This window comes from Manduca sexta, chromosome 15 (genome assembly GCF_014839805.1).
Source record: "Manduca sexta isolate Smith_Timp_Sample1 chromosome 15, JHU_Msex_v1.0, whole genome shotgun sequence".
NCBI lineage: Eukaryota > Metazoa > Arthropoda > Insecta > Lepidoptera > Sphingidae > Manduca > Manduca sexta.
This window is the reverse complement of record NC_051129.1, coordinates 9,459,927-9,484,628: the sequence shown is the minus strand read 5'-3', so window position 1 is coordinate 9,484,628 and position 24,702 is coordinate 9,459,927. Positions and strand designations below refer to the sequence as shown.

Genomic DNA, 24,702 nt, shown 5'->3' with positions numbered 1-24,702 from the left:
GGTCATACAATAAAGAAAATAAAAAATTATTAAAAATCTTTCTAATATTATACATCTGTAAGTATTTTTGTAGTATGCACTACACAAGCTTGTACATACACAGAAGTACTCTGTTGGAGATTTATTTAGCGGAACAACTGACAGAGCTACAAGCAAAACTTATTGAAATAATAAACTTATTTTTTCTAAATAAAATCCTAAATCTCTATTCAAATCACTGCCCCTTAAGAGAACCAATAATGGACACATTTAATGACTATTACCTGCTAATTTCTCGCTGATATTTACTACGGCAAATATAATTTATGGCAAATGGAATTGCTGAAGTAATTTTCTTCTACATTAACAGTACCATTTTCAATTGGGTAATACTTGAGAAACATTTATAGTGTAATGAACTATTGAATTAGCAAAATCATCCTTTCTCTTTGAGAATACAACTTATAATCATGTTTTAATTCAACTTTCATTATATATTAAATGTTATAGTAACAATATAAATGTTATCTATAAATTATTGGTAATATAGCAACACATACATTTTAAATATAAAAGTTATTACAGAACTTTCCAGTTAATACTGATTTTGAAAAATACTAATAAATATTTAACCTTTTAAATTAATGACTGCCTAATTGGTGTAGTTGTTTAGCAGTTAAACTGCTGTGCTAAGGTCTCAAGTTCGAACCCTGGGAGGGCAATGTGATATTGGGTTTTCTACTCAGTAGCAGCATGAGTCTGAAATTAGTATTATAATTAGTCCCCGCTATAGCAATAGGCTCGCGCACTATCACATCATAGGACAAAATACAAAGCAGAATGTGGATGCACCAGTTTTGTCTCTGTCTATCCCTTCATGAGATATAAGGTGTATATCTGTGTGTGTGAAATTAATATTTTAAGATAAAATATGATGATAGCTATAAGTTAGGAACAGCTGTATGTCTGCTTAAGTTTCTAAATTAATCAAGTTCCTATTCTAGAAAATTGTATATAAGAACCAACATACTTGTTGCCATAAGTCAAATTTTAAAACTACAATCTGTGGTTTAAAAAAAATTGATAAACAGAATTAGAACTTATGCCTGATACTAATCAGGATGATGCCATCATAATATGATGGAAATAAACTTGGCATGTTGTTACTACCAAAAAGCCAGGCAATCATTGTATTAATACCACTTCAATATTAGATTATATCATACTAGCTTTTACATATGCCCCGGCCTATGTTAATGGCTATTGCCAACATAAAAATAGCATCCGTTATCCCTCAACAGTCACTGCCTAATTCAATATACACCAAATGCGCTATTTAATGTGTAGGAACAAGATATTATTGCAAGTTTTCACCATGCAAAAGTTGATCCATGAAAAATTATTTACAAAATATATATACTTAATACTCTTTAGATATTTACTAGTGAGTTAAATGGAATGTAATTTTTTTTTTAACTTAATGTAGCAAGCAGTACGGTGATCAGCTGAATGATTCAAGCAGTAAATGGAAAATTTATAATCTATAATCAGTAACTAATATTATATTACATTGTACGCACAATGCTTTAATTGTAATTGATTACTTGGAGAATTGCGAACATAGAAATTTCAAGATCATGCCTGACATATCCTGTTGCCATGGTAACGCCAAGGACAATATTATTGTGTATCTACCTATACCTTTGCTGTTTTGGTCTCAGGTACTTACAGCTTTCTATGGGCAAGAATTATCACACTATCGTTCTGGCAGAATACAAATTTTGTGTTGGAATTCAAAGTTCTTACATATATGAACAAAACATTATCATAACCTTAAATAATTTCAATGTCACTATTAACATTATATTAAAATTTATTGCTCACCCTTAGTTTATTCCAATAGTCGCACAAAACTATGGTTATTTATACTTTAATAAATAAGTTTTATTTAGGAAACTATGCCGAATTCAGAAGTCGGAACACAAAACGTCAAAAATCATAACAAACTATAGATAAAAAACATCAAACAAACACATTGATATTATGTTGTCTATTACAGATTCATAATTTTATGGATGCTATTTTTTATTTCTGACTAGCGCGTAACAGAATATAAAAAATAGCATTTTAATTAACGCGTTATTCTAAAAGTTATATTTAAATATGTAGACGTTCTTTTAAAAAACAAAAAAGATAAATATAATAATTAGGTATTGTTAAATTATTTATTTATTTATTTTATCATGAATACAGTGATTCAATGATTTTAATATGTTCAAAATAAACAGTAATTTTCTGTTCTTTTCTTAAAAATGTAAAAACTCTATAAGATGAGTAAATTGTGCACATGGTGATATATGGTAGTAAGTAACATGATTACCATTAAACAAGAACAGTATACTTATTACACCACTCAAAACATTGCATTATTTAAATACGGTATGGCATAGACCTACGCTCGTATTTCCCATTAATGTCTGCATTTAGTAAGGTTGTAATATTTAATGTCTATAATATGGATGGCTGCAAATACTTGCAAGCGGACTACAATAATACAGCTTGGCGACAGAAACAAACAGCGATAATACCTACATTTCAAACCCTACTGAATACTCACCCAAGCTAATTTCATATGCAAAATAAACATGTGTTGCTCGGTACTACTGTCCCAGTCACCATGATCTGAGCCGCTTCATATTGCCTTTATAATTCTACAAAGTTACTATGCTTGGTAATAGATGTACTAATTAGATTAATACGGCAATAAACTTTTTTTTTATTATTACTATAAAAACCCGAATAATGTGATGTTTATATGTATACAATTAAAGCCACAACTACAACGCTAGAAAACTTGCAAATGTATTTTCGATATATAAAAAAGTTTCCTCAGAATTGTTTTGAACTGCACGAAATGCAAGTAAGTACTAGTACACGGAAGGGAGGTACATAGATACTCGCCTACAAAAAAACCAGGCTACTTGGCATCCTGGGCAAGACCCTAATTTAAAATTATAAGAAATTATAGTGACGATAGATCAATTAATAATGGTTCACTGTATTCAATTTACTTTGACTGTCTAATAATAAACTCCATATTATATCTAATACAGTTTAATAGATATACATGTAATGTATTAAAGGAAAACGGCCAACTTCAAATATTCGGCAGAGATGTGATGATAGACAGTAGATTGATTTGTTATTTTAGGAACTATGTATGTTATTATGCTAAAGTGCATAAACGTGCGGAACGACAGACATCTAGTTTCAAATTATTGTTTAATTTGATCGAAATCAAGTTCTACTTCATATATCGGGAAGTTCACATCATGGAACGCATCTTGATGACCGTCAGGGGTATTCCTTAAAAGCCTGCATAATACTTTAGGGTGGCGGGTGTTGGTATAAATTATATCACGAGTACACGAACCAGTGGAACATCGGCTAAATATTAAATGTAACTAATGATATGAGTTGAGACGTTCAGGTGTGATGTAATAATCCTAACGTTTATAAATAAATGAGAATATTATGTCACTAGTACAACAAACTTGAAATTCTATTAGTTGCAAATGCACCAACGACACCGAGACCAGGTCGTTGATCGTAACATTTCCGTCACAAATTGATTTTTGTATATGTGCAGTAGCACCAAAATAGCTTCCGAGTCGCTGCGCGCACGCCGCCAGTTGAAAGACTAGCGCCGGACGCCCAACGCGCTCCGCCCAACACCACAAATACTTTATACTTCGATAATTATATTTGTAGTACTGAAATTTGAGTAAGCGTCCGCCTGGTTTAACTAAGTGATGGTGAAAGCAAAAATAATATGTGAATAAATGTGATATGTGCTTGGATAAAGTCCAAAAGAAGTGCATTGTGTACCTTATTTGTGCAAGGGCGGCTGCCCTTCATATGCTGGTAATTTCCTTTTCTGTTACACGCGTTATAATTAGTTTATATATAAACACATTGTAAACAGGTACTTATGCTTTAAAAACTCAAACATTCTTTTGTGAAATACACAAATGGACCTAATTATATCTGGACTTCTGAATTTCTGCAGGAAGTCGTTATGTTTAATAATCGTTAATATAAAAGAAAGAGACAAAATATAAAACACTATATTCACTGTGACTTAAATTATTTATTTTAATAGCAATGACACGACGATACGTTTGCTTCAAAATTTTTGTAGCCGCTACCGATGGCTCCTTCCTATCTAATGCGGTAATCGCGCTATTGTCATAAGAAACGAGAACTTCAGTATAATGTGATATTTAGCAATAAATTTCGTGTCAATTATAATAATATATACCTGTAAATTGCAAATTCCTTACATCCTACTAATATTATAAATGCGAAAGTTTGAGAGAATGTATGGATGTATGTTTGTTCCTCTTTCACTAAAAAACTAGTGAACGGATTTGGATGAGACTTTACAGTAATATAAGTCAGATGTCATCAGAATAACACATAGGCTACAATTTATAATGATTTTGTGTAATTTGGTCATATATAACCATACATATCAAGTATGTCGAAAAAAATTTTTCCCGGATAACTACCCGGAAAGATCTAGTAAAATATACTTTGGCAATACTACAAATACGGTCATAATAATCTAACGAACTCTCTTGAGTTGATTAATTTCAAAGAAGTGGTGTTCTGACTCTTTTCTATACTGTTCCCGACCCATGCCGTCGAGACCATCATTCCTGAATTGCTAAGCCAATATCTTTTAGCTTTGTTATGGTTACTAGTTTTTAAACTTATTAATCAATGAGCTTTGGCTCGCAGATTCTCCCGCGTGAAATAGTTTTTCCTTGTTGAAAGTCCTTACGTGTACTTCTCCAAGTAAAGTAGCTTATGTGATATGCCAGACTACAATCTATCACTGTGCAAAATTTTATCTTGATCTGTTCAACCATTCTGGCGTCACAGATTAACAAATATCCATCTAAACTCTCGCATTTATGATAATAGTAGGACTAGATAATTGCAACCTTGAAGATAATTCACATTACAAAGCAGAAATAATTACTCGTAACTTATGATTTTAAAGATTGCTACTCGGGATCTGATTCAGTAGATAGATCAACGGTTTCATAAAAATTACATTTTATTTAGCGCTGTTGTTATTATTATTACATCTATCTATATATTTATTTAATTTGCTACCCAACTAGTAAATTACGGTAAATTTTTTACTGAAGAGCGAGAATTATGTTTGTGGTATGAGATCCCAAAACAATAATATTTTCTCTATCAATTAAACAGCAAAGATAGTCAATCATTATTATAGAGATGTCAGTAGCTTGCAAACTTATACAATAAATATTCAAATTCAAAAGACAATCGTAAATTCAATGTTGAGGATACCTAGAGTGTTAAAATTTCATTAGTGCAATTGGTATGTTATTACTAAAGACCATCGAAGCACGTTAATTTGGCTAGTTAGTCCTCAGATCCGACAAAGGTTCCAAAACATGGAGTTGGAGTACGTTTCGGCCTTTAACGAATTCTATAGGGAGAGCCCATCTTGGACAGTCAATTTGTTTTAAGGTTTAGCGAAAAGATGGTTGTCAAACCGTTGATAGGCCAGTTATATATTAGACTAGCTTTTGCCCGCGGCTCCGCCCGCGTTATAAAGTTTTTCAGGCTAAAGTTTTCCGTTATAAAAGTAGTAGTTTCCCGGGAGCCTCTCAAACTGTCTCCATACCAAATTTCATCTTAATACGTTGGGTAGTTTTTGAGTTTAACACGTTCAGGCAGACAGATGCAGCGGGGACTTTGTTTTATAATATATTTTTATGAACTTTTTAAGAGGAACAATCCCGTCATACATCATTGTTGCATAACTTTAACCGTTTACGCAGCGCAGGCAACGGAAGCTCTCAAAACTAATAATTTTCTCTGTTTTTGCAACATGTTTCATTACTGCTCCGCTCCTATTAGTCATAGCGTGATGATATATAGCCTATAGCACTCCAGGAACAAAGGGCTATCCAACGCAAAAAGAATTTTTCAGTTTGGACCGGTAGTTCCTGAGATTAGCCATTACTGCTCCGCTCCTATTGGGTATAGCGTGATGATATATAGCCTATAGCCGTGATGATATATAGCCTATAGCACTCCACGAACAAAGGGCTATCCAACACAAAAAGAATTTTTCAGTTTGGACCGGTATTTCCTGAGATGAGCCATTACTGCTCCGCTCCTATTGGGTATAGCGTGATGATATATAGCCTATAGCACTCCACGAACAAAGGGCTATCCAACGCAAAAAGAATTTTTCGATTTGGACTGGTAGTTCCTGAGATTAGCGCGTTCAAACAAACAAACAAACAAACAAACAAACAAACAAACAAACAAACAAACTCTTCAGCTTTATATAATAGTATAGATATACACAGGTACCTACACAAACGCTGAAAAGTGCAATATAAACAGTCAAAAGAACATTTGACGGAAAACTTTTAATTCATTTTAAAATTCGTCATTATTTATGCAATAAATTATTTTTCAATAATATTTACGAAAACAAATCGTAAGATTAAATTCCCAATCTTTGATCTCAAATTTGTTTTAAACATCTTAAACTTCAACAGTATTTTATTATAACGTTGCAATATGTGTATCTAAACAAAGAATTGTTTTGAAGTAACTTATTAAACTGATTTATGGGTTTATTTTTTTCTATTTAATTTCCTACTTAATGCTACGCCTAAAGTTATTTACCATTCTTAAGGATGCATTGACCTCTATCTTCAACATACAAAAAAACTGCAACCTGTGTCGTTGACTTACCACTATTAATAATGTTTTAAGGCAATTGCATTATATTATTAAGCACAGCCGTGTTGAGACGGTTGATGACGTCACCAGTTGACGTCAGGACAGCCGTCTGGATCTGGAGTAGACATCAGTCCCTGGCGTTTATCCAAGAGCATTCACTCAACGATTTCGTGAGAAATGGGAACGTTTCGAATACAACACAAGACCACCGTGTAGTGCCCTAATACCTGACGATATGCGGTCACTGAGAATTTATTAATATAATAATAATTGCCTTGTTTCAGATTTGTAAAGAATGTGTTGGACTAGGAACCAAAGATGAATAATGGTACAAGGAGGGCATTGACTGGTTCTATCCATAAAGTTAGGGAATTTGAGCTAGAAAAAGTAAGAGAACGAATTTGGTACATTGTCTCTTGTTAGTTAAGAGACACGAATTAAGTGGTATAACGTATTTTTTTCTTTTAGGTAAGTTTGGTTGAAGAGTTTGATATATTGCAAATTGTTGGTGAAGGATGGTTCGGAAAAATTCTCCTCGTGGAGCACAGGGCTTCAGACACAGAAATTGTGTTGAAAGCCTTACCAAAACCATATGTCTCGATCAGAGATTTCTATAGAGAATTCCATTATAGTTTACATTTAAGTGCACACAAGAACATTGTCACCACCTTCGATGTCGCATTTGAGACTGCTGGATTTTATGTATTCTGTCAAGAATATGCTCTTTTGGGTAAGTTTTTGTTGTTCAATTCTAACAAATCCCTTTTCTTGTATCATAATAATATACCTAAGTATTAGTTAAATACAATATAATATTATTAAAGATATCAATCGAAAAATCTTATGCAATGGTCATTATAATGTATTTATCAATAATAGTAAGTAATATTATTTACATATAGTTATAATAGTAAGTAAAGCTTTACATCGCGGCTTCGTCGCGGGAAGAAAAATGGAGTTTAATATTCAGGGCTAATTGTATCTTCATAAATATAAATTTAATGAATTGTCAAAATCACATTAGTAGTATCAGAGATTATCTCCACATACGCAATTACAAACAAATTTTACCTCTTTATATTATAATAATATTGATGTATAAATTCTGTCTAATACATATGTTACGGATGTTGTAGCCAGATAATATTATTAAACATGAGATTGTCATACAATCATTAATAATTGTCTCCTACACATCTTGTTGCAAAACAGAACTACACAACCAGATTATTGACAGATCTCCAATAAAAACATAAGTATATTCTTTCCAAGGAATTAAATATTACCGACTAATCTAAATCCGATTTACTTTGCCTCTCGCACACTTTGTGCTGGCTTCGAGGAAACCAATATCATGGCGGTTTGAATGAATATTAAATCTAACACATTTCCAGTGCCAGCTCCCATTAATATCATGTTTATATTGGAAGTTAGTGCAGTATATTTTGTGTGATTTTTACACACATGTGTAAAATCCACTAACGATACATCACTGTTCATCCTATTTTGATATTTCAATGCAATATTTATTTACAGGTGATTTAACTTCAAACATGCTCGATACCGGAATCGGTGAAACTCATACTAAAAGAGTTGCGAAACAATTATCTGCTGCATTAGAACACCTACACCAAAGAGATTTAGTTCACAGAGATGTAAAACTTGATAACATTCTCATATTCAAATCAGACTTTTCAAGGATAAAGCTTTGTGACTTTGGTGAAACGAGAAAGGTACAATCCATCGTAAGACGAAGAAATGAATGGTTACCCTATTCGCCTCCGGAAGTTTTGAAGTTATCTATGGATAGTAGTTATAAGTAAGTTATTATTATCGCTCAAAACCCATTAGATATTGTATGAAAATTTTCATCGTTACAAAAATAAATATATGGTTAACGCTATTCAAATAATCATTCATCAGATTGTTTCGAAGCTATAAATATTAGCGTCTCATAAATTTGAGAAATTTAAGAGCAAATATTAAACATTTTGAGCAAAATTATTTCTTTGCTTGCAGGGCGTTAATTACGCATGATGTTTGGCAATTTGGTATAGTTATTTTCATTTGCCTCACTGGTTGCCTACCCTGGCAGAAAGCGGCATTTGATGATCCTCGTTACACAAGGTACGTCATAGTGGAAAAAAATTATACGCATGTGTCTACTCTGTAATACATCACAATTAAACTAATTATCTGGCTATTAGCCATAAAGCATTCCTAGTCACTTTTACTTTCTCGTAAAGAAGCTATAGTTTAAAATAGATGTACAGTAATCGTTTAGATTCTAATGTTACACTACATTTCAGTTACTACAATTGGTACAGCAGTTCCAACCCGTTGAAAAAACAACCAAAGTTGTGGAAAATGGTGTCGTCTAGGGCACAGAAAATGTTCAAGAAGTTTATTGAGCCACGAGAAGAGAAAAGGGCGACTAATTTTATCGAGCTCTCTCGTTATTTAGATGATCGGTGGATGGCGAAAGGCTATACTGATAGAGTTGGTAAGTTGAATGTTTGTAATTACACAAAAATTTTCAATTAGTTACATTAAAATTGTGAAGGCTACACCGTTCAGAAAAACTGCAGCTAGAACCCAGGATTAAAGCTTTAAATGATGCCAGAGTGATTATTTAAATTTTATCGTTTATTTAGAATAAACTCAGATCAAACATAAATAAATCATCTAGACTTGTAGATTTATTTGCACTATCATTCAAACATTGTTACGAAAATATACACTCAGATATCTGTTGCAGCCGGCGAGGATATAGATGAGCTGTGTCCGTCAATGTATAGTTTTCATAGTGATCCAAATGAGAAAAATATACTGCTAAAACATTTTAGAGACCATGGTATAGAAACGACTGTTGATAGACAAGCTAAAAAGCAAAGGATACGGGAGTGGATACAGAACAGCGTCATCGAAGAAGCGGATGAAGAGGTAATAATGATTTATATGGCAAAATAATGATTTACGCCCTACGAAATATTGTTAGACGTACACATAGAAAAAAGTTTAACAAGCTGCGCATTTAATAATATGTAATTAACCGTTTTAGGCGAAATATGTAAGTACTAATAATAATAATAATCTGTTACAGGAGGAGAGTGCTTACGAGGCGAATACTTATGATGATAGTGATGTCGAACTGGAACATAAAGCAAGGCGATATCCTCTAGACGAAAGCAAAGTTACATTGCGCTTTGATACTGAGAAACACATAAACCCAAGAACGGGTGAAGTTATTGAAGGTGTGAAACATCAACCGGCCGAGAAAAATCCCTTGTCTTACGACGTTCAGAATATAGAACCGGTAGCACCGGCAAACGTAGTGCGACGATATGGAATTAAAGAAGAAAGTTCTTCTCACAGTTCTACTAAAGATAGTGCTTATGGATCAATGGAAGTAAAAGTAAATACGCCTTCGCGAACTTCTTATAAAAATGATCATAAACCGCTTCCATCAGTTGACAATAGTATCAACAATTCACCAAGTCGATCTCTGAGTGCGACGTCTATTAATTATCAGAACAAATCACCAATGACTGCTCATGCGCAGAGATTCCAGAGAAGTGAAGAAGTATATTTAAAGGAATTGGAAAGCATGAAAGGAAGTTCGTCAACTTTACACTCATTAGGGAATTCGTCAAGATCGAACAGTAATCAAACAACTAGAAACAGTTCTTTCGATACTCCATCAGTTACTAGTAGTGAAGTACAAGCTCCGAATGATGCACTGGCAGTGCCTACAGTTCCTAATAATGTAGTTATTACGCAAAACGGTTATAAAGTGGATAATAATCGTCAAAACAAACCATCTTACGTGTCAATGAAAAGCACAGTTTATGATAATTTTCCTATTCGCAGTGAAACAAGTACCGCAGAGAACAATACAGTTAACCAACAGATAGCCGGTAGTCCATATTCGTCAATGATGAACATCGTTCAAGGCCAAATAAAAATTAGCCCGCATGGAAATGAAATCAATAGAAATATAGTTAATGTATCGGTTACGCCTGTTAGTCGTAATAAAAAAGTCTAGTTTTGCTCAATTATTAAAACCATATAAGGTTTTTAATATTTACTTGTGTTGAATTTATTCGAAATAATATTATCCATAGTGTAATATTTGCATAGTCCTTTAAATCATCCCACATAATGAATAAAAGTAGCATTATTTATTTTTGACTCTAGAAACTACATCAAAAAACAAAAAATCTTATAAGAAAAATATAGATTGGAAAAAATGTAAAATGTCTTCCTCGTCATTATAATTTATGCCTTTTGAGGCTGTGATTATATAACAAGTTCCCTGATTAGTTAAACTTACACTAGCTAAGCAAACTTTACAATATTAATTATTTAGGTGTTAGAATATATTAGGTATTTAAAACTTTATACCTACTTATGTTTAAGGTAGAATAAAGACAAATATCTGTATTTAAGTTAATATAATGTATAAAATAAATTATGTTAACAATGTATATTACTCATTGCGTCAGTCCATACCTACCTACCTACCTACATCATAAAATATGGCTCGACATTGTTGATAACAATGTAAAGTTATGTTTACAAGTAAGTGAGTATTTACCTATTTATATACATTTTGAAAAACATGAAATGCCAGCCAAATTGTAGTTATTAAATAATGAGACTATAACAGGGCTGTATGTTGCCTTCTTGCAGGCAACATACTTCACTGTAAACGGTCCGATTCTGGGTTCGATTCTCAGATCAGGCAACTAAAATTGTGTGTTTTTTTGGACATAAAACTTTCCCCGGTGAGAATTTGTGCCTAATATGGCGACAGGATCAATCCCTATCAACACTCCCTATCATTTTATTTAACCCCCCCACAGCTGGCTCGGCGGCTATAAAGGTGTGAGTTATCATGTATATATTCTGTATGATAAAACAGGCATCGTCAGACAGTAAACTTACGTAAATATCGCCTTGATTAATATGAGATGTGTTGATAGTGAATAATTCATCTGTTGGATGTTCCATATCAAGTTTTATAAATAGATAACTGATTATACCTCTAAAATTGTTTTTTCAAACAAACGCAAGGTTACAATTAGGGTTTCTCAGGGTTCGACAATTATTCATACTTAAAGCTTGTGTATCTGCACACAAAAATATTTATAACTCCCATGATTATAATGTAGTATTGTCGAGGAGAGTTTACAGGTTAGACCTTCCGTCAGTTAAATCCATCTTTGCTAAAAGATTTCCGAATTACTCACATTCGTTTATCTATAACAACGTCTCTAAACACTGTAACATCAAGAACGATTGCCCTATTAAAATAAAAATACAATTGTTAGTTGGCTGTTTAATTTGAATTATGAAGAAACAGAATTATTGTTATGTAACATCATAAATAAATTATAAGTTATTATTATTTTGCTACCTTTTTACCTTATTATGTTTTAAAGAAGTTCTTATCTCACTCAATTTTGTTATTTATTTAATTTTATTTACTGTTAGTGCTCACCTAGCAAACAAATTATAGAAAACCTAATTATGTTTTATATTTAAATTGTTTCTGGTATCCCAAGGTACAGGCCTAGCCTAGTTTGGGTACCCCTGGCAAATATGTTAATTTTTGTTTTTATAATAAGTTTATAATTTGTAACCATTGCAATTGTAAACAAATTCGGTTATTTACAATAAAATTATTATTATTATTATTATTAAAAAAAACAATTACGTTTGCCCAACGTAAATTTAAGTTTTATACTTAGGTAAGTAAGGGAGGTAAATCTGTTATAACTATTCTGAGAGTTATATAAAAGACAGTGCGGGCGGAACCAAAACACAATTATATTATATTTATTTGTACCCGTTATGCTATAATTACGTTTATCGTTATTGAAACGCTATACAAAATACCGTCTACAAATAATATTTATAACGGTTCGTTAAAAGTCGAAATAGTACCTAATATAAGATTTAAAATTGCTAGAGAAAAACGAATATTTATATGTCTGAGATAATAAAGCATTTTAAATGATGTATTTGAAGTATATAATAAAACATAAAAAAATGATATTTAGTACATATTTTTTGTTTGCAGCAAATTTACAGAAGTGGCAACATTGTTACATCTATCAAAATTTGAAGTTTATCTTTTGGTACCGCCGTGCGTTAAAAACTCGCAGAATAATGGAAATACGTTCATTCATTACATATTTTAGGCGTTAAGTACTCATAATATTTAATTTACGAATATAAACTTTAAATTTTATTAATTAAATCGCTTTAACAGTGTAACAAATCAGATTATGTATAATAACCTAATACCTATAAACTTTTCGGTTATAACTTAAAAATTATCGATAAACCATCGCAAAATGCAAAAGCTGCAGGACAGCGTGTTTTCAATAATCAAAACAACCAATTTATCTCCCGCTGTGTTCAGTTTTCTGCAACCATCGGAGGACAGTCCAGGTTTGTTTGTATAGATGATAACATATTTATTAATAGTATATTCCATGTGACTTAAGTATTAATTGAGTGGTATTTCGCAGATAAATCCCCCATCGGAGGGATCCTGAAAGACACTAGGCATGGGTGGCTAGCGCTGGGACCTAAATTCTGCGTGGTCGATCTCAGAAGCGGGCTAAAAGTTGCCGCGCGCATATTTGGTAGTGCTGCGAGGTAAGTTTTTATTGCATCCGGCAACCTGTCTATAAATTTCGCCAACGCATTTTTTTGTCTCAACTAAATGCTAAATTTGCGAGGACCTACACTAAGATTTAAACTATTATTAAATTTGGAACCTTTATTTACATAACATTCCAATTATAGATTAAACAAGCACACTCATGATATGAAAACGGCAAAACACACTTTGCACCAATCTTACCTAATTATAAGTTTTCAAATTATTTTCCAATTTTCAGCAGTTCGTACATTCACGTAACAAATGTGGTGGAACTCCCCACCCCACTCACACGAACTCTCAACAACTCATAATAAGTTTACAATATGAAGACACTGGGCTCATATGTGTTCTACACATCAACGGTTCCCAGATACTCCGTTGTATACAAACAGAGGCAGTTATCACAGAGTTATCGGTCTGTGATGGGGTTCCCGATGGCCCTCTCAGATGTTTTGATGGTGTACTGATGGCCGGAACTAAAAATGGGGAGATATTGGTGTTTGATCTCAATAGAGCTAACTTATTGCAAGGTATTTTATTTAACAATTATTTTAGTTTGCATGTTAAAAGACTGATAGTTTTAAGGTGAATTACAATTCTTTATAGCTCAAAAGAAATGTATATATATGTGCATTTGTAGCATCACCAGCCAATTATATAATCTCTGAAGCTAGTTACTTTATTTTAATGTATATAACAGGTATACTTATGTTACTAGAAGTTACCCTAAACTGTTATGTGCAAGTAATATGAAAGAAATAAAATTATTACATGTAATACTTACATTCTGTTTAGCTATATTGCATAAACTCAAGGCTGATGACGTAATGCCTGGGTCATTGACACTAAAATGTTTGTCTGAGTCAATTTTCTGATATCTAAGGCTAAACAACTCCCATTTTGGTTAGATTACACTATGACGAAGGCTATTAACATAATGCATAACTATTTTGAAATATATTTTAAAAACTTACGAATTGGTGTCACAAAATGGATGATGTAATTTTTCAGCCTTAAAAGACATATCCCAAGGTTATGAACATCTCCTGCGAAGCGAACTTACACCTGCAAATCTAGTATTTCTACCATTGAATGCCTTAAGACAAATAGAGGGTCAGAGAGAGCTGGCATTGGAAAATGACGATCATTTGGCTCTTTTATTAAATGAAAGCTCATTCATAGAAGACCAGTATATATTTCGTAATCCGGACGAAACCGTAAGGATGAAGGCAAAAAGGGACCATATAAGGGTCACAGTTGTTCAATACATTCCACAATTAGGCAGTTTGGCCGTTGGGTACAATTTTGGAGCATTTCAAATATGGAACATGTTAAATTTGGAATTGGAGTTCACTTCACAAGTCAATGTTGAGTGCTTACCAGTGACGCATTTTGGATTTCAGGTATTATTTATTTCTATCCTACTTCTTATGCTTAAGTTGTTAATAACTGATAGTTGTTATTTCTTACAAATTAATATTTTGTTTCCTAGGAGCCCTGTGATGATCCAAGAGCATTTTGCTACTTATGGGTTATATTTTCGGTCATAGATCGACTTGAAGAGGAAGAGTTTCCTTTGGCTGTGATGTATTCTTTAACATATCAGGGCAAACGGATGCTGTCTGACACTAAGTGCTTGTATCAGGTTTGTCATTTTTCCTTTATTACTTCTGATGCAATATAAATTATAATGCATGAATAAAAATGGGAATCATTAACTATATTAACATTTATCCTACCAGTGCAGTAAAATGAACTCTAATCCTAATTTATTTGGGGCTAAGACAAAACAGTTTACAAACACAAATTGCATCTTATATTTTAGGAATTCTCAAATGCTACAATAAGATTTCAATTAGAACTGGGAGGTGCCGATGAAAATACCCTTCTTGGTGGTAAATGTGTATCTTGTAACACATATTCTGTGAATTCTACACTGGGAGCCGAAGGTGAAGATAGTAAGTATATTTTTAAACATCTTAATTCGATAAGCGGGGTCTATAATAACAAGAAAATTTGCAAAAGTTAATATTTTCTGCAAGCGATTTTTGCTGTGTAAACAGTATTTTTTTTAATTCAACTCTTCAACTTTATACCTATATATTAATATAGATATATTTTATCCTATGTGATCTTTGAAAAGCATATATAAATTGTTTTTTTTAGGTATGCTGAATATATGTCAGTTGGTATGGGAATGTTGGGGTGAGAATGCAAACTTCACAACACAATACGGAATGCTTTTGTTTGATTTAGATCAATGGTATAAAGATCAAATGCCAGGTATGTTTTATTGTTTTCTGCACATTCTTTTATCTATAGTCATTTAAAATTATAATATGGAGTGTAAGAATAAAGATAATTTTAAATACTTGCAAGAAGTCACTGAACATATTTGTTATTTTGACTAGTTTTAAGTGAATATTATATAATTTAAGGGTTATAAAGGAACATGTTTTATATATTGAGGCATTTTTTCACAGCGACATATCGCTTGGAAAGCAATGCATTCATGAGCACTACTTGGTGTTCTGAGCTCGGGAATGGATCTAACACGACACTGGACGTGCGGCTCGATCCAAACTCTGTGTCCGTATACTGTCACGCCACTAGACTGGAGGAACATTTCTATCCAAATTCACTTCAGTACAGTGAGTATTTTTAGTTTATCTCATATGCATGTAGCATATTTTTCGTTGCTAGTTTTGTTGCGCGTTTCGTTCTAGAGTAGAAAGGCTTCTGCCTTTAACACTCTTAGTGCTTACAAAAAATCGAGCTCTATATCCTTATGTGTAATTACAGATTTGGTTATCTTGGTGGATTTAAAATATAATAGTCGTAGTAGGGTGTTTGAATATTTTTGTGCAGCCACCACGCAACTCTGAGGAAATGTATTTATTTGTGTCTTATTTGATCAAATGAAATTGGTGTTTTGACAATGTCCTTTAATGGATGAAATTCGTAATTAATGATCGTAATAAATGTGTAACTAGACGTGGTATCGATGAGCGCGTGCGGGTCGGCGGTGCTGGGCACGGCGGGCATCCAGCGGCAGCTCGTGTCGTCGCTGGACGCGTGCGGGCCCGGCGCGCTGCTGCGCCCGCGCGCGCTGCACGCCGCTCTGCCTCGCTGCCGGCCTCGCGCCTGCGTATGCGCACGCCGCGCGCGCCGACGAGCCCGACCAAGTCAGTATACTCACCCACTGTCTGCTGCACGCACGTGTCATGTCATAGTATATACGGGCTATACATTTCGTAATTTTTTTAATCATTAGCACGACCAAGTGTCTTTACTGCATCTGGTGTTAAATGAGGTGAAGCCAAAAAAAGTTTCATAAAAATCGGTATTCATATGAGCTTTAATTTTAAAACAAAAAATATCCATTATATCTTTACATGAAACGGCCAGATAACCAACCATGCCCTGCCTAATATTAATATAATTTCACTTTTCACTACAACATATAATCTAAATCTGTTTAACACTAAACAGACCATTTATAGTCACAAAATATTTTGGAAATATCGTATAAAAAACCGTTTATAATGCATGTTTTCCCCGGCAGGACGAGCAGCGTCGTTTCCTGCTGTCAGTGGCCCTGGAGGCGCGGCTGTCCCGTTTCCTGAAGCGTTGCGCTCACGACTGGGCCACGGGCAGCCACAGCGGGGCGGGCTGCACTCTTACATTCCTGGTAAAACTTACATTATATAACTACTAATTATTTTTTTTATATCTACGAAGCTGTGTAATTGAATGCTGTGTACAGTAGTAAATGGACGACAGATTTATATCATGTTATGAATGTAATTCTGTGTAAAATTTTATCTGTTTTCTGTATCTGTACCTATAAATAAATTATTTCTTCACTTTCCAGAAATACGAGTGTAAGAAAGATATCTACAGTGTGTTTCTAAAAATTGCTACAATATTTTAGTCGCATAAAGGGGTGATCATTAAGTATCTTACTGGCAAAAGAAAAATAAAATACATTTGGCCAGAACTTAATGCCAAATATATTTATTGAAAAGGATCTTTCGTTACTAATACACAGCATTGTAGATCAAACCCACAAAACTATAATGTTGAACTACTTTTTTTTACCAAAGGTAACCTGTTTTCCAACAAAATAACTTATTGCTTGTCAGGTGGACTGGTGTTGGACAAGAGCTATAGAACTGAAAGAAAATGCCAAAGAGCTCACAGCACCATTGTTCGTGTCATCCGCATTGCCCGATAGGTAAGTTTTAACAAAGAAATAATAGGAAATGAATAATTATTTTAGTTCATCAAGTAAAAAATAATAAAAAGAGAAATATATGTCAGAACATAGAAGTGTTGGAGTTTCACTGTATTCTATGTTAATGATTATTATGATTTTAAAGTGGTACCTTTTGTGAGCTATTTCTCATTACACTACTAGTCAGATAGTTTGTAAAAGTTTCGCTCCTCGTCATAAAATTAAGAATAATACTATTTTACATATTCAGTATTGAAAATATGCAAAATAGTCTTTAGTTTTGGTTGTTTAAAAAAGTAGTATATGGTGATGTCATGTTTGCATCTCTATTGACTTTGTAGACTGATTATCGTGGATACCTAGTCATACGAACAGAAAAAAGATATGACTTAGTTGACAGAAAAATTTCTAACTGTATAGTTAATTCACATTCATCCTTTTATATAAAGTTGAGGAGTTAGTTTTGTTTGAACGCGCTAGTCTCAGGAACTACTGAATCGAATTGAAAATCTTTTAAGCCTGTTTATAAACTAGCAGAGATCAGTTTAGATAATATTCGTTTTGCAATGTAACTATTAATAAATTTACAATTCAAAGGTACTTTGTGTTATTCTTAAATTTAGTGATATATAAAACCGCTTTTATCGACCAAGAGTTATAACTTCATTTGTGAAAACCTCTCATTTGTCATATATTTTATATTTATGTGTTTACAGTTCGGTATATGTTTCTAGGAACGTGGTGCGATGTCTGGAACATTGTGTTCAGCAACTCACGCAATTGACAGGGTTGTTGGACGCCATTCTGACTAAATGCTGTAACCTGGTTGTGCCTGACGGTGAGTGTTGCTAATCCTTTTTTCGGTTTCGTATGTTTAATAGGCGGTAAAGTGGGTAATCGGGTGACCTAAAAGTGTGATGTCGTTCTTCGAGAAAAATGTTAAGAAATTGGGGAAGTGACCATCAGTAGGGCTAAGTCATCGAGGTCAAAGTACAGTGCTGGTACCCATGTAAAACTGGGGCGTACACACGTTCACATGGTGCATGTGTGAAGTGTCTATGAATTTACGTCAGTCGTCAAGACAACGCAATGTTCACGCATCAACGAAGTTCATATAAATATGCCACGAGGTTTATGTATTTGTGCCTTCATCTCTACATATTATATAAACGTTATTTAAACGTGTAAACAAAATTTAAATCCGTTATTGGCCTTAAGGTTATAGCTTAAGGTCAATTTTTCATACATTTTGTTTCACCTTTAATCTGGGTAACTAAACAAGTATTGACAAGTAAAGAATTTAAATTCACGTCTAGTTAGTGATTAGTTCTCGCAGTTGAAAGAAAAACGTAAAAATAATTAATATGCATGGATATTTCGGCCTTTAAAATTTAATACGACGACATTTTAAAGGCCGAAATATCCATGCATATTAATTATTTTTACGTTTTTCTTTCAACTGCGAGAACTAATCACTAACTAGACGTGAATTTAAATTTTTACTTGTCAATACTTGTTTAGTTACCCAGATTAAAGGTGAAACAAAATGTATGAAAAATTGACCTTAAGCTATAACCTTAAGATAAGTGTATTAGATTGTGTCACTCTAGTATTAAGGGCTGTGGATTTTTTAAATAAAGTAAAATAAAATAAAACAAAGACCCCGCCGCGTCTATTCAAACTGTATGTAGGAACGCGATAAACTGAAAAACTGTCGAACAGTATTCGATAAAACTTGGTATAGAGATAGTTTTAGATTCTTAGCAGGACACAGGTTACTTTTATTTTAGGAAAATATACAGCGGGACTTTTATCCCACAAATACTTTTTCATATAGGCGGAACTCCGAGAAAAAGTTAGTCTATAATAATATTAAAATTTTGTAACATACTATGTTGTATTGATAAGATTACTGTGAACATAGCAACAATAGATACCCGACAAGAATAACATTTAAATAAAATGTCGGGAGAAAATTTGAATATAATAAACCTCGAAAAAACCGAAAGCAAATTTTATTTCAATGTCTTATATTCGCGTATATAACAAATCATTATTAAACTAGAACATTGATATTTCTCGTCGATATTTTTGAGGGAGATTTTACCAATTAATCCTTACATTTACAAAACAACCCTAAACTTGACAACTTTTATTTGATTCCCAGCCCTCAGCGAGATGGAGGAGAAGTACAAAGGTATAGGCACAGTATCACTGTACTTCCAAGTGGTGCAGTGGTTCCTGCGCGTGGGCCTGCTGCCGGAGAGACACGACGCGTACGAGGCGCTGCCCTACCCCGCGCATCAGCTCTACACCATTTATAATAAGAGGTATTTTGCATTGCCTTAGACGCTTTCAAGAGCCTCTGCATTGTTGAATGTTAGGTTTTAGCTTTTTGTATTCTTTCTTGTCATTGGCCAGACAGAACAGCTGATACTGGATTACTCCCAGATTTTGCTTAGACAAGATTTTTCACTTCGCCCAGTGCGTCTATTCCCTTCTATCTAGCCCATCACTATTAATAGTAGCAGCATATATTTTTCGTACATCTATTAATGTGGTTCTTAAATTCTAAGGATGATATTAATTATAACTATTAATTTAAAGTTCAGGGCGTCCAGCAAACCATCACAGATTAAGTGTGGTAACAGAAAAACTTATTAAGTAAACCAGAAATACTTTGTTTCGGATAGTAGTTTTATTGCATATTTAACAAATGAGCATTATTTCGCCTGACAAATAAAACTTATTTGTTCCTGACATAATTAATACGACATTATTTACGTATTATCTCCTATTTCAGACGTCTAAAACTGAATCGCCTGCAAGACAGTGGCGCGTCAGATGACAACAGTGTCAGAAAGCCATGTTCCCTGCTCTACATAGATCAACTCATTGAACATGAATTCGGTGGCGAGAGGATTCATCAGTAAGCATCTTTAAAAATAAAATTCTTACTAATAATATAATAAGTCGTAGCAAGCGATTTACCGGTGAAAGAAAACGTGGTGAGGAAACCTGCACATCTGAGTTCTCTATAGGAATTTCGAAGGTGTGTGAAGTCTACCAATCCACACTAGGCCAGCGTGGTGGACTAAGGCCTAATCCCTCTCAGTAGTAGAGGAGGCCCATGCTCAACAGTGGGCAAGTATTACAAGGCTTATATTATTTATTAAGCGATTTACGGCATACTATTTGAGACCAAAAAGATGTTTAGTATTTTTAAACTTTATTTTTTATTTTTTTTACTTTTTTTCAGTTTTAACAACAAATGTAAATAAAAAAAATATCTATAGCTCATGAAGTGTATTATTACCATACACATATCAAACTATTATGTTTTTTTCTTTTTTTTCCCCCAGATTATGGATGAAGGGCGGCAGTGAGTGCCACGGGCTGTACCCGCCGCCGTCGCTGTACTCGCTGCTGCGGCTCTACCTGCTGCCCGACATCGCGGACGAGCACAAACACTCACTCGTCCTGTACCTGCTCGTCGACTACTCTATGGTCTATGATGACGTCAGGTAAGTGACAGCGAGACATATGACACCTACAAGAATGGCTTAGTTTATAATGCATAGTGATTGGTAAGTTGGTGAGGACTTCTTCCAGGACCTATGAGAATGGGTTAGTTTATTTTGATGCGATTATCGTATTTAATAAGGATGACTTAAGTACTTTATACTTGATCGAATTGAGGAAATCATGGTAAGCAGTATGGAGCTCCGAAACCTTCAAGATGACACTATTAAAACTACTACTAGTACTTTTACTCTAAAGGTATGTTATCAGAATTTTGATCGCTCTTGAGCCTTGGCCAGTCTAATAAGAACTTTATTATAAGGTCAGCCGAAAATCTATGCCAGACCTCTTATGATGATCAATATTTGTAAAATAATTGCATTCTATTGCATTTTACTATTTACTTATTTAATGTGTAACTGTTTTCTGTTCCTCTTGAATAAAATATAAATAAATATTCAAGAATGGTTAGCTCGCATGGAATGCCTGTTGATAAAAAGCCATTTTCGCCAGGTACGAAGCAGTAATCCGCAGGCTGATGCAGTTTCCCACCATGTTCGGTTTGAGCAACACCGCCATTAAAGCGACGCAGGCGTTCTGGCACCCTCGACCACAGGGACTTCGATGTGAGTTGTGGCCTTGCACGATACAATGTTACATCATGGCGAGGTTATATCATATCATGTTTGTTAACAGTTTGAGTCGTAAGTGAATTATGTCGAACACGTCACATAGCAAATTAAATTAAAATAAATTGAATTAATTAAGACGTGTCAATGGTCGATATATGAACCAGAAATGATGTGCTGCGGTGGTCACGCGGCGCTGCGTTAGCTTTTTTATTGGTTGCTAACGCGTTTTGCAACAATTGGGGCGTTAGCAATCCCTATGGGTGATCAATTAGCGTTTTCCTGCGGCTCCTCCCGCGTGAAGAAGTTTCTCCAGGATAAATATGTTCCTGGAATTAAAAATAAGCCTATAGCACCTAGGAGTAATGTAGCTTCCTATTAAGGAAAAAAATCAAAGTTGGTTCAGTAGTTCCTGCGATTAGTGCGTTCAAACAAACTTTTCAGCTTTATATATTAGTAAAAATATTTATCAAGTGGTTGGTATTCAGAAGATTTTTTGAGAAAAAAGGTTTCGAAATATCCGTGGAATCTATTTGTTTGTTATTCTTATAAACCATTACTGATTTGCAATTTACTCGCCTAATGCTAATACTGCACTTCCCGATACAACTGAGAGTTATAGTTGCGGACTATGATTATATTACGTACTTATAAAGTGCTATATAACGCTAGTGAGACATTCGATTTTAGACCTTATGTTTGCTGCGCTATATTTATTCAAATATGCTGGGCGATATTTAAAGTTTACAAACATTTTGTCCGAAATACTCTTGGTTCTGGGGTAGAGACTTTCTCACACCCTTCACTGCAACTCCTGTAACTGTAAGCCAGGATAAGCAGTGACACGCATTTTATGACAGCGAGCGGTGAAGCTCGGCGACTTTCAGGGAATATTAATCCGACTTTATTCCGCAACGAAATTAATCATCTTGATCTGAATCATCGTTTCCAGAGTTTCTTGCCCGTTCTTCTCTGGTGAGAACTGCTTTCCGAACTGGTGGTAGAGTTAATATTCACGGAAACTAAATAATGTATAACATTTACGGATTCAAATAAATAATTTCATTTCATTAAAAAAAAACAAATAGATCCGGATGTGTTGGAAATTTTAATTGTCCACTTCCCTCCATATCAAATTAGGAAACAAAATAATGACCTAAGGAGGCAATTCAACCTCAAGTGTACATAACGCTTACAACAAGCAAAGCCAGTTATGTAGTACCAGGAATAAAAATTATATGAAAGGGTCCTATCATATAAGCCATCACATTTAATTCCAATATAAGGCATGGAAATATGTAGTTTTTGTTGGTAGGGTACGTAATGTTCTTGGTATAATTCTAGTTCTGTATAGTTATATGCTCAAAACCTTATAACTAACCGTTCGACATCATTTATGACTCAAATTAAATATGTACTAACATCATTATGCTTCTTGCGATTTAATTTACTAACCATATGTAATAGGGTACAGGATTGTATCAAACTACAGAGTATTTATAAGCTGTATCTCAGAAGAATTATACTTACTAACTAACCTACACAGTCTACACTGTATTTCATAATACGTGATATTTTTTGAATGCATGTCCATATTCGCAAAAATATAGAATAAATTGAATTAATGTAAATTCACAGCTTATTCCGTTTAATTCTTTATTAAAATTCAATAAAAGATGTATATTTTCAATAGAGAATGTGGGATCAACAAAGAGTTCTAAGATTATATAGAGCGGACATTCGGAGGATTGCCATACCAAAAAATTTTGCTCATGCTATGTTTACTCAATCTACCGTGAATTAGCGAAACACCAATGTAAAATAATATATACTTTTTCCAGATCGTAATTTGCACTTTTTAATGCGTACATTAGTGTGTTTTGCTTTTGTATTAATATCTAAGGACGCAGTGATATTTGTCACTCGACATTTCAAAAAAGACAACCACTTTACCAATTGATAATAGCTTTTAGTGCACAAATTTGCTCGCGTTGTCTGGACTATAACTGTCTATTCTGTTTAATGTCTTTAAATTATTTCTCAGAGCACCACTAGGCTGCCACTAAAACACTTAGATGAATCGTGTACCCTATTACAAATACTTACTAACCTCAGCCAAACAAACTAACAATAGTTCATTAACATAAACAAAGCTTGAAAACTACCTATTTAAGTCAAATAAAAAGGTACTATTTCAGTTCGCGCTCGACCAACTTCAATGTCTTACGGGCAATACGCTATCAGGGTGGCAACACCACGTGGTCTTATCGTCATTACTGGCTCAAAAGAAGACTCAAGCGGCTTTACAGTACTTGCATGTCCGAAAGCCCGCCCCGGTCCATACTAAAGAGAATCAATGGACCAGTAGGGGTGGAGAACAGGATAAATTGGAGGATTGGCAGTCTTGCTGCAGCCTGTATTTGGCTAGAGGTCTCGTCTTCGAAGCCCTAGACGTTGTGAGGGCTTGTATGAACAGTTCGAGAACCACTGATGACAAGGTTCAGGTGCTGAACTTCTTCTTCAAAGGTAAGATCGAATAGTTAGTGATGAAAATAAGGCTACAACCAAACGATAAATACAATTTATTTTAAATAAATACAATCAATAATTGGTGACTTGGGCTAGTAAAGCAATGGTAGCTGGTATCAAAGAGAAGTGAGCCAAGTGACAACATATAAAAAATAAATACTTTATAGATACTAGTTTGCTTTAACAAGTAGGCAAGCCTTATTCATTTAAATCCTTATTTCTAACAGTTAGTCTATTCTAACTTTCATAATAATCTTCCTTGTGATTCCAATTGATTTAAGGACAACTTAGATCATCATTAACGGCTGCTTTCAAAATATAAGGTGAAT

At 33.9% G+C, this 24,702-nt stretch overlaps 2 protein-coding genes across 2 annotated transcripts; both read left to right on the top strand.

Moving 5' to 3' along the window:
• The first annotated feature begins 3,671 nt into the window (after nt 1–3,671).
• Nucleotides 3,672–11,272, top strand: LOC119189439 (serine/threonine-protein kinase MARK2-like). The gene is made up of 8 exons (XM_037439011.1): nt 3,672–3,903; nt 7,065–7,167; nt 7,249–7,510; nt 8,317–8,599; nt 8,800–8,907; nt 9,090–9,283; nt 9,539–9,723; nt 9,884–11,272. The coding sequence occupies exons 2-8, from the start codon at nt 7,099–7,101 to the stop codon at nt 10,823–10,825; spliced, it is 2,043 nt and encodes a 680-aa protein (XP_037294908.1). The 5' UTR covers nt 3,672–3,903; nt 7,065–7,098; the 3' UTR covers nt 10,826–11,272.
• Nucleotides 11,273–12,887: 1,615 nt separating this feature from the next.
• Nucleotides 12,888–24,370, top strand: LOC119189410 (protein ELYS-like; the record flags this gene model as incomplete). Its single annotated transcript, XM_037438950.1, is given in 20 exon segments — nt 12,888–13,239; nt 13,320–13,449; nt 13,695–13,744; nt 13,747–13,986; nt 14,468–14,859; nt 14,949–15,101; nt 15,282–15,414; nt 15,623–15,739; nt 15,940–16,107; nt 16,450–16,577; nt 16,579–16,641; nt 17,022–17,147; nt 17,602–17,693; nt 18,428–18,531; nt 19,861–20,023; nt 20,497–20,622; nt 21,056–21,217; nt 21,729–21,819; nt 21,821–21,841; nt 24,043–24,370. Coding segments are annotated over 20 exon segments (2,884 nt in total), but the record flags the coding sequence as incomplete, so codon positions are not given.
• Nucleotides 24,371–24,702: the final 332 nt, after the last annotated feature.

What these genes read in the sequence shown, in the direction of transcription:
- LOC119189439 (XM_037439011.1), top strand. Translation starts at nt 7,099, where the DNA reads ATGAATAATGGTACAAGGAGGGCATTGACTGGTTCTATCCATAAAGTT. An exon ending in TCTATGGATAGTAGTTATAA is followed by an intron (nt 8,600 to 8,799) that starts GTAAGTTATTAT and finishes CTTTGCTTGCAG; the next exon opens with GGCGTTAATTACGCATGATG. An exon ending in AGGCTATACTGATAGAGTTG is followed by an intron (nt 9,284 to 9,538) that starts GTAAGTTGAATG and finishes TATCTGTTGCAG; the next exon opens with CCGGCGAGGATATAGATGAG.